The sequence below is a fragment of the Mustela nivalis genome (genome assembly GCF_964662115.1).
Source record: "Mustela nivalis genome assembly, chromosome: 2".
In the NCBI taxonomy this organism is placed as follows: domain Eukaryota; kingdom Metazoa; phylum Chordata; class Mammalia; order Carnivora; family Mustelidae; genus Mustela; species Mustela nivalis.
Genome location: NC_139021.1, coordinates 145,221,087 through 145,236,388, shown reverse-complemented (window position 1 = coordinate 145,236,388; position 15,302 = coordinate 145,221,087). Strand labels below are relative to the sequence as shown.

Below are 15,302 nucleotides of genomic sequence, written 5' to 3'. Positions count from 1 at the left end.
GAGCTGAGCCTCCGGCTTCTGCTCAGGAGACTAGCAATTGGCCCAGGGTTGTCCAGCTGTAAAAATAATCCTAATAACAACAGGAGCTCTGGGCACGCCCGAGCTCAGCATCGGGTCCCTCAAGCCATTATCCCATCAGATCCTGAGAGGCTGCCACCTTAGCCGGCAGCAACCAGGGCTCAGAGAGGTTAAGTGACTTCTCCAAGGTCACATAGGAATGAACCCAGGCTTTGCTGGAGCACTGAATGGTGCTCATTCCTATTAGACTCGTGCCAGACAATGGGTTCCCAGGGGCTGCAGACACCTCGCAATGCCCAGACCAGGCATGGGAGTGAAGGGCACAGGGTCCTGGCCTAGGGTCTGAGAGGAGGTCTGAGGCAGGCCCACACCCTCCAGACCCTCTAGGGGCCTGGAGGTTATTCCTGGCTCTCCTGGCTCATTTGTGCCCTGGAAAACTTGACAGCAGCATGGAAAGCTCCAGCTGCCAATGTTGCATGCCAGATCCCCATGCCCTTTGCACTGGAATGGCGGGGGGCAGGGAGGAGGGGAGGAGATGCCATTTGCTCAGCTGCTGGGATATGGGCCAGAAGGCAGAAGGACGGGGCTGTGCGTGCGGTGTGTTCAGCTTGTAACACAGAGACAGGGTGTTCTGGGTGGGGGCCTGGGAGCCTAGTCCCCTCGGGACTCCAGCCAGTGTGGTCTTAGGGCCAAGATACCTCCAGAAGTCCTTCCTCAGAAGAGGCCGCAGGCCCTATGTGGCCTGGAGATACACATCAAGGCCATCCTGACTCTGGCTGGGGAAACTGAGGCTCATGGAAGCTGCTCTTTGGCCCTCTGGGAAGGCTCTAGCCTAAGCTGGGCCCTGAGGACTCAGTGCAGGCCCTGGTGTGAGTAATTTCCCAGCTGCCAGGACTCCTACCTAATACCGTGGGCCTGCCCATACGGCATGCACGGTAGGAACCCCCCATCACCGGAGCGTTTGGTAACTTGCCCAAGTTCACACAGAAATCCAGAGAAAGAAGTCAGGGAGGGACCTGTATACTTTCACCCACTCTACTGCCTCTTCTGTGTTTCACACAGCCCAGTCTGTCCCTGCTGCCCGGGCCTGGCCCAGAAAGCCGGCCACTCATGGCCAGCACCCCACCCTCCTCTATACTAGCCCCTGCCCCACCCCTACACCCCCTCCCATCCCTCCCAACCTCCGGTTTTACCCCCTTTCCTGGGAGGGGTCTGTCCTGCCAAGCTGGAGAGGGCCCGATAGCAAATATGGTCAATGTGGGGAGAGAGAGGAGCAGATCCCGCAGAGGGAGGGGAAGCCCCGGGCTAGGCAGTACCTGGAGCTGCCTGCTCTCTCTCTCTGGACTCTGGCACCCACACTGCCTGATGCTGCCTCTTGGATGGGGGAGGCGGGTATAGGATGCTCTTAAAGGGAAAGGCCAGCCTCCTTCCATCTGCCTCCCCTTGGAGACCAGAAGCCAGCCAGAAAGCAGCTGGCCCCCCAGAGGATGGGCATGAAGTGTTTCCTGAAAACAGCAGCCTATTGGGGAGTGGGGACAGGGGCAAGCCCAGTGTCTGTCCCTCCTCCACCCTGCCCCTCGAAGTTTGAGATGGAGGCTCCAGGAGTGAGAGAGGCCAGCTGGGGGACAGAGGGAGGGGAGAAAGAGAGGCCACTGTGGGCATCAGAGGTCAGGCCCTGGCTCTCTCCTTCACCACCACACTCATAGGTAAAGACCATGCTTATCTGAGGGAACTTCTGTGCTTTTTATTTTCCTATACACTGCCAGAGCCATAGGGCCCCGGGATGGACTCAGACAAACCACAGGTACAGAGTACACACGCCTGTGCATGGTGCATGCAGACATGTCCCTATAGGAGAGTGTGGGCCATGGCGGACAGAGCACTCAGGAAGCAGGTGCGTGGCAGACAGGCAAATGATGGTTTCCTGTGCAGGAAGGTCTGTGCTTGGCTTCCAAGGTGGGCTGCAGGGATGCCAAGCTGGCCTGCCCGTGTCAGTGAAAGGCCCAGCCTGGGTGCAGAGGCAGCTCACAGTTAGCCAGCGTGTCCCACGGAGCTGTCGCCATTGTCATTGCCTGGACAATCACAGCACACAGCATTTGAGGAGAGGCGGACGACTGTGGGAAGCAGGAGGGCCTGGGCTCCCGCACTTCAGGCTGAGCCTGGGGTACCGGCTGTTCAGATGAGAGCACTTGGCAGGGCAGGAGTTTGGTGGTGTTGGGGCCGTGAATCCAGCACGGCACAGGTGACAGGGCCACTTCAAAGCCCGCAGGCTCCTGGGGGTAATCCTGGGTCTGTGTGTATGAGGGGGAGGTGAAGGGGCTGGATGTGTCCCAGAAGAAAAGGGGAGCCAATGGGCGCCCTACATCCTGGGGTTCGGGCTGGGGAGCAGCCCCTTGGTCTGAAAGCAAACAGCACACATTTGTTTAGCCCACAGCGTGTCCCCCTGGGAGCAGTTTCCCAATGAGCCACCACGCATAGGGTCACCGAGCGGTGAAGAGTGGTGAAAGGAGGTTGCCTAGAGGGGCCAGGTGGTGTCCTGACTGGGGGATGGTCCTTCCCCGAGACCACAGGCCATATGGCCTGGAGGATGGAGGGCCATGCCTAAGGCCACTGATAGGACGTCCCCCTGGCATGTCTCCCAAGCTCTCTGTCTCCTGCAGTAGGGCAGGACTCAGCTCCCCTTGCCTCCACTTCCTCCACTCCTCCTGGGGCCCCAGCATTCCCTCTCTCTCTGCTGCCTTCAATGCCCATTTCTTGCCCATCCTACAGCATCAGCTTCCTCTGGGCTTTTCCCTGCCGCCTCATCCCTTTCAACCTCTGCTTCCCCAGCCACTGCAGAGAAGCCCTACCACCCCGCGAGGCTGACCGAGCCACCGCGGGGGCCCCAGCTCAGTCCTCCCTCCGAGAGCTCCCTGCTCCCCCGGCTCAGGGCTAAACACCTGATTGGGCCTCCCACAGTTCTGACCACCTCCTGCCCTTCTTTTCTTCTCTTCTGTCCCCACCACCAGCTCCTGAGTCCCTTTGGCTGTTCCCTGGTCACAGAGCAACCTTGTGTTCCCAGACACCCCAAGCTCCACCCCCCAGACCCCCCGTGCTGCATTCACACAGGGTGTCCCCTCTGCCTGGACGACTCAGCATGACCCCCTCACTGCCTGGCAATCCTTGCTTCACCTCCACCTTCCCTGGGGAGCTCTAGGGGATTTGCCTCTTCTCTCAGCACCCTGTGTGATGGCAGTGCTTATCACATGTGTTAGGTGACTGCTGATGTGCTGTCCCTCTCCACCCTGTGCCATAGTCCAGTCCAGTATTCCCTCCAGGACGGCACACTGTCTTTCACCATGCACTGCCCCCAAATCCCATCTCTGTCCTGGCCTCTGTGGCCGTGCACAGTGCCCAGGCCCAGGACTGGGGAGTGAGTCCTTCCTGAGGTTGGAGCCAGTATTCCCCGGGAGAGGCAGGGGCTCCACAGTTGGAGGGAGAAGCCTAGGTGTCCCCCTGTCTGGGATGCCGAGGGAACAGCCTTGGGGAAGTAAGGCAGGACATGGTCTTGGGCTCGTGGGGAAGCCCAAGAGAGCCCAGGAGCTGGGGGGTGCTGTACGGGTGTGAATGGAGGGGCTGGGTGGGGAGCTGTCTGCTGAGGGGGGAGGGGGAAGGGTAGCCTCGAGGCCTGTACACATGGCATTTCCAGCGTTCCAGAATATGGCCTTCTCTAATCACCATCGACATTCCGTTCCATAGGCACTTGGGCTGACAGCTGGCCTTCTTTTAATAGCCACAAGTATTCTGGGTGACATCCTAATCTCAGGGCATTCACTGTGAGCACATACACAGCTCGCAGCAACCCCCCCGCCAGGTAAGTCCAGCCTCCGATCACGCAGAGAGGTACACACCAGCCACCCTTCGTCACAGGCAGCTTAGAGCAGACCTGTTGAGACACTTGGTTCTGTGCCCTGCGGTGTCACAGTGACAGAGAACATGTGCAGGGCACATGGTCACACACAGGCAGAAGTTACACTTCACTGTGCACACACATTCTGTCTGGCTGTATACAGTTACACATGCTGCACATTTCCCACAGCACCACAAGGCCCCTGCTGCTGGCCATGGATGTACAAAGTCAGGGTCCCACCATCCCACAGACACTCTCAGGTGCGGTCCAGACTCACTCAGGCCTGCTCAGAACATCGTGGAGTCCCACAGAGCCCCATGCACCCCAAACAGGAAAGGGGACATCTGGGTGGGGAAGGAGTGATTCCTAGAGGGCGCTGGACCTGCCCACAAGAATAGCTCCCCTTTTGGGGCCACTCCCTAGGCTACTTGCCCCTTGTCCCCACCCCTATATGGACTGGCAAGGGCCCAGCCCAATCACCTTCTCAGAAGTCTCCGCTTCCTGCCCCCCGGGCCTGAGAGGGGCCTTGGTTTCCATGTCCTCCAGGCCCTGACTGCAGGAGAAGTGTACATTCACTTGCTGGGCAGCCTCCCACATGGCTGCTGCCTCTGTGTCCATCCAGCCCTGGGAAAGGTGGGTCAGTTATAGTGAAGGGAGGGGAACCTTCCCTAAGCCCCGCTCCTGCCCTCATCCCCAGCCAAGACTGTCTCCATCCTCTGCATAGGTATTCACTACAGGGAGGTCCACAGCCCTGGAGGCTTGCTGGTCACAAAATCTCTGCCATCTGTAAGTGCCTGTGCCAGGTGTGTGAGTGTGGGCCTTCTTAAGCATGTAGGATGGTCCGTCTTTACGAGGGTCCAGACCTTTGTTGACAGATAGCATTCACTCCTTTGATATCATTCACTATGTGGGTCAGGGAAGGGACCTCTGACATCTCCCCCCTTAGCCCCTCAACCGAGGCTCTCCAGGGATGGAAGCAGTGGGAAGAGGTCAGTGGAGATTCTGGGCGAAGCCAACCATGGGCCCTGTAGTACAATGATGGAGGAGCCCAGGTGTGGGTGAGGACAGGAGGTCACAGCACAGAGAGCTCTCCTGGGGACATTAGGGGGCATCCCAGCCCTGGGCCCCAAAGAGGGGCTGGCAGGCTGGTAGTTCCCAGGGCTATCACAGCTGTGGAGTCAGCACCCACCCGTGGGCACCCTAGCCAGTCTTGGATGTAGACACAACTGTTTTCCCTTTTAGAGAAGAACACAGAGGCTCAGAGGGGGTGAGTGACCTGCCCGAGGTCACACAGTGAGGCTCTAGTAGAACTGAGGCGTGACTCCAGGTCCTCAGACTCCTGGGCCAGAACTCCTTCTGTTGTATCCTGTGGACTCCTCAAGGCTCCCAGGAGGAGGGGGCTTAAGGCTAAGAACAAAGGACCCTGAGCTAGCTCCTGCCTGGGTCTCAGGAGGCCCATCTACGGCCAGAAATGCCTGTCTTTTCACAGCTCTCAGCTTCTGGAATACTGCCAGCATGGAAGAGAGATGGCCTGGCATTGGAAGATGCGTCAGTCCTGGCCCTGCTACTGGGTGACCTTGGGCCAAACCATTGCCTCTCTGGCCCCAGGGCCCCTGCCTGTCACAGGGGATGGGGCAAGGGAAGGCCCTGGGGCAGTCATGGAGGGCTCTTCCTGCCAGCGTCCCAGCTTCCTGAGGGTGCTTGGTTCTCAGAAGCCTGAGGCTGGCCTGGTAGAGGAGAGGAGGGCAAGGTGCCAGCCTCAGGAGACCACCGCATCCTTACCACCTCGCTCTCTGAGCCCAGGGATGCATGGCGCCTCTGTCCGGAGATCCAGCTGAGGTCTGAGGCCTGGCTGCTCAGTGTGGAGCGGTGCGTGGAGCGGTAGCTGGCGAAGGGGCCAGTACGCTGGCCTGACACACCAAGCAGCACTCCCAGGCAGGGCAGGTGCTGGGCAATGGCCATTCTGCAGGAACAGCACATCTGGTTAGGGGGATGAACAGGCAGACACCAGGAGATGGGGGTGGATGGACAGACTGCTATGGGGCTAATGGGAGTGGACAGAATGTGGGAAATGGGTGGTTCAGACACTGGGGTTATGAGGACAAATGCTGGAGTGATGGGAACGGACAAAAAGACACTGGCAGTCACAAGAGGTGATGAGGAAGGCCAGACAGATGCTGGGTTGAAAGAGACCGACAGGCTCATAGCCTTGAGGATGGACAGACAGACACAGGGGCCATGGGCAAGGAGGTTAGCAGGTTCGGTAAGGTGCTTGGTCTCAACTCTCAAGGGGCTGACCCAGGCTGCATCTCTCCCAGTGAGGACCAGGGACATTCCCCAAGGAGCCTCTGAGCCTGAAGCTGGCCTCAGCATGGTGGCAAGTTACTGACCCCACCAGGCAGAAGGAGGCACTGAAGGGCCCCTCGCAGGCGAGGCCGGCTGTGCTGGGAATCCCATCAGCAGAGAGCACTCTGGGCCAGAACCACTCCTGGGCCTCCACCAGGACCCTTGAACCTCTCCCTGCTGTGGTCTCTCCAGGACATTGCTGTCTGGGGGCTTCTCTTTGTAGGGATCACTGCTGATTGGCCATCCCGGCTGCCTTTTGGCCTTGGCTCCCCAAATCCCATAGGCAGAACTGGACACTGTCCAAGGAGCCTTGATGTCCCTCCAAGCTGATCCCCCCGGGAAACTGGAGCAGCCGAGGGGGTCATACCAGCTCCAGACCCCATGCATGTCATTGGCTGCTCCCAGCTGCTAGAGGCCCCCACCCTGTGCATATAGGAGAGACAGAAAAGATGGCCAGTCTCTGCTCCTATTCATGGCTTCAGGCCCTCCATGGCCTGGGGACCTGGGGCTGGGTCCTGGAGGAGGGCTGCACCTGTACTTGGGGTGGGTGATGGCATATATGATGGGGTTGTGGATGGCAGAGGCCTTGGCGATGACAGCAGGCACTGTGTTCATGTAGGGCGTCAGGACATGGGCGTACCTAGGACAGAGAAGCCATGGTTCCCCTGCTAGCTGGCCCTCCCAGAGACTCCACAGCCCACCTGCCCTCTCAGGAACCTGCTTCCCCTGGGCCAGGCCCTGTGGGCTACAGCCCAGCCTGGCCCAAACTAGCACCGCCAAGCCAACCTCATGAGAGGGACTGAAATGCAGGGAGAATTCTGACCTGAAGTGAGTGGAAACCTGGGGAGCCCATGAGGGAGGGTTGCTGGAGGAAGATAAGGCAGGCTGGGGGGGTTCTGCCCAGTCCCATGATAGCCCGGAGCCCGTGCTGCAGGCAGGAAGCCCTCCCCACCCCGAGGACCTCTGGGCCTCTGGCCAGCTCCTCCTCCACCCCCCACAACCCTGAGACCCACTGCTCCCTGGCTGTCTTGGAGGGACTTCACATGACAGTCTTACCAGGGACCAGGCCCTTCCTGCACAAGCAGGTCTCAGACCCAGACACTTCCCAGGATGAACAACTCTCACTGTCTCGAAGTGCTTCTGAAGTCTGGCCTATGTCCTCGCTGCTGCAGACATCAAGTCCCCAGACTAGCCACGAAGAACTGGCAGGCAGGAGGTGAGCGGCACTCCAGGCCGTGTGCCCACAGCCCAGGTGAAGAGGGAACCAGGATCTCAGGGAGAATCTTGTGTTCCCGTGGGATCTGGTAGGAACTGGGAGCTCCTATGGGCCCTCAGATCAAACCCACCATGACTGAGAGCTCCCCCAGCGTAGGTCCCAGTGCCTCCAGGACATGGCGGGGCCATCTCCCTCGGGGAACCTCGCTGCCTCTACCACAACCTCAGAGAGAATGAGTGAATGGCTGTGAGGCAGGACTTTGGGTGTGAAAATGGCTGGCTTGGGCTTGGACTTGGGCTGGGGAGGGACAGGCCACGCCAGGGTCCCCTTACTGTTCTCTCACCCCCTCCAGCCCCTGTCCCAGCCCCTTGGGCACTGCTCACCCAGCAAAGGCCGTCAGGGCCACAGTGGAGTAGGGGGCCCAAGAGAGCACAAAGAGAAGGATGACCAGCAGCTCAATCTTAGCCATTTTCCACTCTCTCTGCAGCCGCTGCCGTTGTCGTGGGGACTTGACACCGCCCTCACAGGCCCTGAAAGTCTGGAGAGCCCTAGCACAGGTGCAAAGTCCAAGTCTGACCCCGCTCTGGTGGCAGCGAAGGCCGCGGTCATGGATGCTGTGGGGGAGGCTTCCTGGACCTGGCCATTCTCTCCAGCGCAGGGAGCCCTGACTCTCAGAAAGTTCTCCATTACATCCAGCCAAAGCACCACCCTGTGGTTCCGCTGTGGGGTCTTCCCTACCCGCAGACCTCCCGATTAAGCCTAAAGGCCCCTCCTCAAAAGCCCCTGTCTCTTGAGACTTCTCTAGGCGCCCAGGTTGTGCTGATCTCTGGGCACCTCACCCTCGAAGCACATGGGCTCAGCTTGTCTTTGCCCATCTGGAGCTGGGAATCTCCTGGGGAGGGGAGGGCGCAGCGTGAGGCTGGGGACAGGGTCGGGTCTTCAGGCTGAGGGGCGTGGCCACCCTCCCATCTAGCCCCTCCTCCAATCCCAGCTCTTACCGGCCTGTCTCCCGGATGGCCCTGAAGATGAAGATGTAGCAGTAGATGATGACCAGCAGGGGGAGGAAGAACACGAAGCAGAAGAGCAGCATGGTGTAGGCTCGGACTGACGGCGTGAAGCTCATGTAGTCCCAGGAGCAGGAGGTCAGCAGCCCCTCTGGTACGTAGGCGCCTGAGAGTCAGGAGTCGATGCTCAGCCTTCGGGGCAGCCTGCTTCAGGCTCCTCATCCAGCAGGGGCTTTGGATGTGGGGTCCAGGCTCCCGGAACATTTTTACCAGGCTGGAACAGAGACCCGATCCTAGCCTCCCCCTCCCCGACCCCGTCTTACTCTTCCAGATTTTGGCCAGGTTTGTGGCCTGCCACAGAAGGTGGGTGCCTGGCTGCTAACCTTCCCATCTGCTCAAGCCCACACTCCAAGGCCTGCCTCAGCATCGGAAGCCCCTGTCACTTCCCACCAGCCAGGAACCAGTGGTCTCCCCTGGTATTTGGGGGTGGGAGCCCAGGTCATGCTCGGATTGCTGATGGAGCTACCTCGGTTTCCCCTGCTGCTAGTCATGCCTCCTGAAGTATCCACCTGCCTCCAGGCCCCTCTTGCTAGCTGACGAATGCAAGTCTATCTACCTGCCCCTTAAACTTGCCTCGCCCAGCTTATCCTCCTCTCTCCCAATTCCCCCAGTCTACTTACTCCAGCCAAAGAAGGGTGGCAGACTCCAGGCCAGGGCATAGAGCCAGACGCCCACCAGGACAAGTGCTGCCCGCCTCTTGGACACCACCCCAATGGCGGCCAGTGGGTGCGTGATCACCAGGTAGCGGTCCAGAGCGATGGCCATCAGGGTAATCATGGAGGTGATGCCGAAGACAGCCCCACAGAAGGCATAGAACTCGCAGCCTGTGGGCACAGCTCCCTGACCTTGGGCCATGGCGGGAGACCATGAGGTACCCCAGCGGAGGGAGGGTCTGGGGATGGCACATACTCAGCTCCTGCCTTCAGCTTTCCAGAAAAGCCGCCTTGAGCCCCTCTCCACCCTGGCTACTTGCCACATCTGGCCCAGAAGCTGAGTCTTCCCTCTTGCTCACTCACAGGGTCAAGGGTGCCCACCCACTCTCTGCCCAGGAAGAGCCAATGACCTCTTCATCTGAGGCCAGCCTCCACTGTGGGCATCGCCTGCCACAACCTGCCTCCTCCCTCCAGCAGAAGGGAACCCTGAAGGTCTACCTGCCTCCCCAAAGAGCCACCGCTTATGGAGGCTGCTGACGAAGAAGACGGGGGCCTGGGTGAAGGACATGAAAAAGTCGCTGACCGCAAGGTTGATAATGAACATGTTGGAGGGTGTCCTGAGGCCTCTGGTCCTGCGAAGGGTTGGAAGCTGTCAGGAGGTGCTTCTGCTGGGGAGCTTCCCCGAACTATGCATGCACGCGTGCATACACACACACACACGCACACAGGCACAAGCCACAGGCCACGACCTGTCCTGCTGCCCAACAACCACCAGCCAGACAGCTCTAGGGACTGACGGCGTGATCTAAGAATCCCCCGCCTAGGTAGCAACTCTTGCCTCATACGGAGAGTGATACTGTCTCTGCAGTTCTGTGCAGCCGAAGCTGGCTTTAGGACTCCTCTGTTCCCTCCTCTCACCCTCTGGATCCACTCTGCATGACCGGCTCTCTCTCCTTGGTCACACCCCTCATTCCACTGAACCTTTCCCAGCCAGTTCTCCCAAGTGCCTCCTCCTGCATGCTCAGACGTGCCTTCCCAAGAGCTCCTTCCACCTCTTTCGTCCCCAGCGACCCCTCCTGGTTCCCCTTCTGCCAGAATCTCTGCAGTCTTCATGTTCAGGGTTGGTGCAGGGTAGAGGGATGGACAGGTGTGCCCCACAGGCCAGGCGCTTTCATAAACTCCTCTCCCGTAATCATCCATCTTTGCATCTACCTCTCCCTCTTTTCCAGTTGAGAATACTGAGGTTCCCACCCGCAAGGTGGTTTGCTCCAGGTAACAAGACTCAGTAGGTGGCATGGCCAGGATTCAAACACTTATTGGATGGGCACTGCACAGTCTGAACTTGCATAATCCTACACTGACTCCCTGAAATAAATCACAAGTCCATTTTGCAGATAAGAAAAATGCACGCACAGGGACACCTAGGTGGCTCAGTTGGTTAAGCGTCTACCTTCAGCTCAAGTCACAATCCCAGGGTCCTGGGATCAAGTTCTGCCTTGGGCTCCTTGCTCAACGGAGAGCTTGCTTTTCCCTCAGCCCCTGACCCCCGCTCATGCTCTCTTTCTCTTTCTTAAATAAATAAATTTTTTAAAAGAGAGAGAAAAATGGACCCACAGAGAATAAGTGACTTGCCCAAAGTCAGTTCAGCTAATAGGTAGTAGGGAATTGCCTGTCTCGGCCATTCAGCCCAAGAATGGAGCAGGTGGGGAAAGAAGCTGGGGTGCCCACCAGGGGCTCTTGCTGAAGGTCTTGAGGACTCGGTACCCTGTTTCCAGTTGGGCTGATTATCGAGGCAGAGAGAGGATGCCCACTGGAGCAGGTGGCATGGAGGTGAGCTGAGAGCATGGCAGAATGGGCAGAGGCATGTGAGTCATAGAGACACTTGTCCTACACAGAAAGTGTGTCCTGGACTATTTTTTTGACCCTTCCCTAAGCTAGAAGATGGAGGCCTGTCCTGAGACCACGGAAGGCTTGGCAGCAGCGTCCCCACCCAGGCTTAACAGAACCCTGCAGAGCTGGCGACAGCATTCCTGCACCGTCTCTGCATGGCTGGCTGCCTTCAGTGCCCTTGCCCTAGTCTCACCAATCAGGCACCTGCAGAAGGTATAGATGACCATCAGATTGCCCAGAATCCCTGTGAGCCCCACCAGCAGGATCACTGTGCCCAGGGTGTAGTGGGCATGGTCTGGAACATCCACCGTTGGGAAGGGGACCCAGGCAGCACCCTGAGCCCCGGCTGCCTATGGAGAGACAGAAAAACAAGAGCATCACATTATCCTATCATCTGAAATAACCCTGAAAAGGAAGGGTTAAGGTTCCCAGGAGGGCCGGTAGAGAAACGGAGGCTCAGAGAGGCACCGCCATTTACCCACACTGCTAGGAAGTGGCTGAACCAGAGAGTAATCTCCGTTCTCTCTGAAGTTAAGCCAGAGCTCCTGAACCATGGCACAGAGGCATGAGGCTCCTAGGATCACCTGTTAGAGGCTGGACAGACAGTGTGACACATGTCTGACAAGGAGGGACATAGCTGGAGTGAGTTTACCTTTCCAGGGAGAAGGCAGAGCCATCCCTCGGTGCTTCCTCTCCCCTGTAGGGGCCCTGACCGAAGCACTGGAAGTGGTTAGCAAGGGTCTTCCAGGTCCTGTAGACTCTGCAGTGGCGGAGCCCCTTTCCCCTGGAGCCCCACCCCCTCACCAACCTCAATGAAGAGATTGTATTCCCCCACAGTAAAACTGAGGAGTGCTGACCTTATTACCTGGCGTGAGACAGAGGAAAAGAATTCCCCTTTAAAGAAAGTTTGGGGGCACCTGGCTGGCAGGTCGGTTAAGCGTCTGACTGTTGATTTTGGCTCAGATCATGATCTCAGGTTCGTGAGGTTGAGCCCCGAGTCAGGCTCACACTCAGTGGGGGGAATCTGCTTGAGATTCTCTTTCCCTCTCTGTCTGCCCCTCCCCCCAATAAATAAATAAATCTTAAATAAATAAATAAATGTAAAAAATAATAAAGAAAGCTTAGGTTCCCCCAGGGTCACTGCTGAGTCCAGCACGGAGGGCTTTAAAGAACCCTTTGCCCCAGCTCCTTTCCTGGAAAGGAGGGCAATTTAGTCTCTGTCTCGTCTCCTATAGCTACAGAGCCTTCCCGTCCAATCCAGGATGTAGGCCCACATCCCAGGGTCCTCAGGGTACCCTCTGTCCTCCCCAGTTACCATTGGTTTCGATGGGGTATGACCCTGGGGCCCTGGCCAGAAGGATGGAGGCACAGGAAGGTATCCACCATGTCACTCTGGGCGGACAATGCAGACGCCTTGGGTGTGCCTTCCTCTCTGGAAGGCTCTGTGGGGTGTCCAACCACCCTCAGAAAAGAATGCATGCAACCAAGGGCAGGTCTGGGCCATTCCAGCCCCTTGTCCCTTACGGTTGGTCTTTCCGTTCCTCAGATGCTCTCTCCACAGGGACAGACTTTGCCCATACTCTCCTCTATTGGCCTCTCTGTGGAGGACAGTCCCAGAGGAGTCCAGTAACATGCCCAAGGTCCCAGAGAGGAGCTCAGGTCTTTTCTCTCTCCCTGGGTGTTCCCAGCAGGGAAGCCAGGGTGGGCAGAGGGAAGGCTCAGTGTGCCCACATGCTGGCCCCCGGCTTACCGTGGCACTGATGGCCAGAGGTTGGCCCAGGCTGGAGGTGCTGCTCCGGGAGCCGTCCCACCTGCTGGGTGAGGCTGGGGTGGCCACACAACTGGGCTCCTGGGCTCTGGGCCCTGAAGGAGGGTTCATCCTGAGGCAGGGTAGTCCTTTCTCAAGCCGTCAGGATATTAGCTGTGCCCAGCCTCCCAACCTTCCTCCGTCCTCTGTACCCCTGCCTGGTCTGCGGCCGCCTGTACCCGCGTCCTGCGTGGACCCAGCCCGGAGCTACTCTTGAAGCTGATGACTGCTGTGTCCAGTGAAGCACAAAGGAACGAGTGTCACAGCTATGGCGACTCACAGCCACGGGCTCTGTCCCCACCTTTAAGTAGCAGAGCTGGGAGTGCACATGCCCAGTTGCTCAGTATGCGAGCTCCCCCAGATACAGGTCCCTGGGTGTCTGTCCACAGAAGGTCTGATGATGGCGGTGTCCATGTGTGAAAGTGTGTGTGTGTGTGTGTGTGTGTGTGCGTGCGCGCATGAGTGTGAGAGTGTGTGTCAGTGTGAATGTGTGTATTTCAAGGGAGACTGTTGTCCTTGGGCTTCCAGACACTGGGCTGGGCAGAAGCCTTTGTCTTCCCGTCTGACAAGGCTCTCTTTCTCCCCTGAGCTCATCAGAAACAGCCTCTGCTGCCCTCAGTAAACCCCACGGCTGTCCGGGAGGGCAGCTTCACCCTTTCCATGGAGCGCCTGGCCCTCAGTTCTGCCCACAAGAGTCCACCCCATCGTCACAGCCACCCCCATGAGCCAAGGCTGGTCACCCATTGCACAGATGAAGAAGCTAAGAGGTTGTGTCATGATATCACACAAGCAGGGTGAGATCAGACCATAAGGCATTTTTATTTATTTATTTTTAAATTAACATATAATGTATTGTTAGCCCCAGGGGCATAAGGCATTTTTTGTTTGTTGTTTTATGATAATAAACTTTTTTATTGAAGTATAAAGATTTTATTTCTTTTTAAGATTTTATTTATATAAGACAGAGATAGTAAGAGGGGAGGAGAGGGAGAAGCAGGCCCCTGCTGAGCAGGGAGCCTGATGTTGGACTCGATCCCAGGACCCTGGAATCATGACCTGAGCTGAAGGTAGGCGCTTAACCAACTGAGCCACCCAGGTGGCCTGAAGCATAAAGATGTTTAAAAACCACCAAGTGCAAAGCTGGTAGAGACCTGGGAACTCAGGCCTGGCAGAGATGAGTGAACGTCAGAGGGGGAAGCGTCCCCAGGCCAGCACCTCCATCCAGTCTTGCAAGAGGCAGTGGGAACAAAGTGAAGCGTCCCAGAGCTGGAGGGAATAGCCGCTGAGCAGTCTTCACAGGTGTCCCCTCAGCTTCCAGAACATTCTACCTTGGAGTGTGTCCTGAGACACAGTGCAGAGGTTTGTGGAACTCTGGAGTGGAGACACACACCATCTCTTGCTCCAGGACAGCTCCCGGTCTTTACAACCAATTCCCCTTGAGCCCCAGATTGGGGCCAGCGGGTGGGAGCACCCACACTCCGAGAGAGAAGCTGCACTTCCCAACAGGCGTTAACTCATGGCTCAGACACACTTACCCATGACACCTTCCATTTCAGGTCTTAGCTCACAGAGGCTCACCTAGGGTGCTGGGTGAGGCTGGACCCTGGCTTTGCTTCTTCTTGTAATGCCCAGTGTGGACTTACCAGCTGCTGGCTTTTGAATATAAGGCTTTCCCTACTGATCGCCACTGGGAGCAGCTCTGAGCTGACATGAAGTCCCATTCAATGTCCTCTCTCCCTCTCCAACCTGAAAACTAGGAGAGAACACAGTGCAGGAGCTAGGACCAGGAGCTCTCAGAAAGGTTTGTTGGGTGGACAGAAGAGAAGGGGCCATGCCCAGGGCAACATAGGCCTCGGAGCAACTCCCAGAGGCCCAGGGAATTGAATCCTTTTATATTGCCCTTCTCTGTGGCTGACATACAGCCCCCTTGGAAGTGACACTGAGATGTTCCATCCCCTCATCCTGTGTTGCGGGATCCTTCAGGGGAGGCCCCCCCACAACCGTCATGCTCCACACCTCTGTGCCCAACTTCTGCTCTGCTCAGAGCCTGCAGTCCAGGCTGAGTCAGGAGAGCTACACGGACAGCCCCAGCCTCTGAGGACACAGTGTTTAACTGTCTCCCGTGGGCACACCGCTGCCCAAGCTGTGCTGGTTATAAGTCATGGGTCTGAAGTGGAGGAGCCCTGGACCTTCCATCACTCTCCTCAGACCTCTCAGGTATGCAGCTGCATTCCCACCTCTGAGCCCCACTTCTGCTCCCTGCTCTGCCTTGCCCATCAGATCTCTCTCCAGGCCTGGCTCAGAGTGGGGCCCAGCCTCTCCAGGCCCATCCTGGCCTTCCTGTCAACAGTCTCAGGTGCCCCACTCCGCCCAGGAATCAGCACAGGGGGCCTCCAACCCCTCCTAGGTCCCATCCTGG

At 57.8% G+C, this 15,302-nt stretch overlaps 1 protein-coding gene across 1 annotated transcript; it reads right to left on the bottom strand.

Moving 5' to 3' along the window:
- Positions 1-2,001: 2,001 nt before the first annotated feature.
- Positions 2,002-12,955, bottom strand: OPN4 (opsin 4; the record flags this gene model as incomplete). Its single annotated transcript, XM_082719576.1, has 10 exons — positions 2,002-2,416; positions 4,388-4,531; positions 5,690-5,870; positions 6,786-6,893; positions 7,853-8,017; positions 8,468-8,639; positions 9,154-9,357; positions 9,685-9,818; positions 11,281-11,426; positions 12,827-12,955. 10 exons carry the CDS (start codon positions 12,953-12,955, stop codon positions 2,378-2,380), a joined length of 1,422 nt encoding a protein of 473 aa, XP_082575702.1. The 3' UTR covers positions 2,002-2,377.
- Between the last annotated feature and the right edge of the window lie 2,347 nt (positions 12,956-15,302).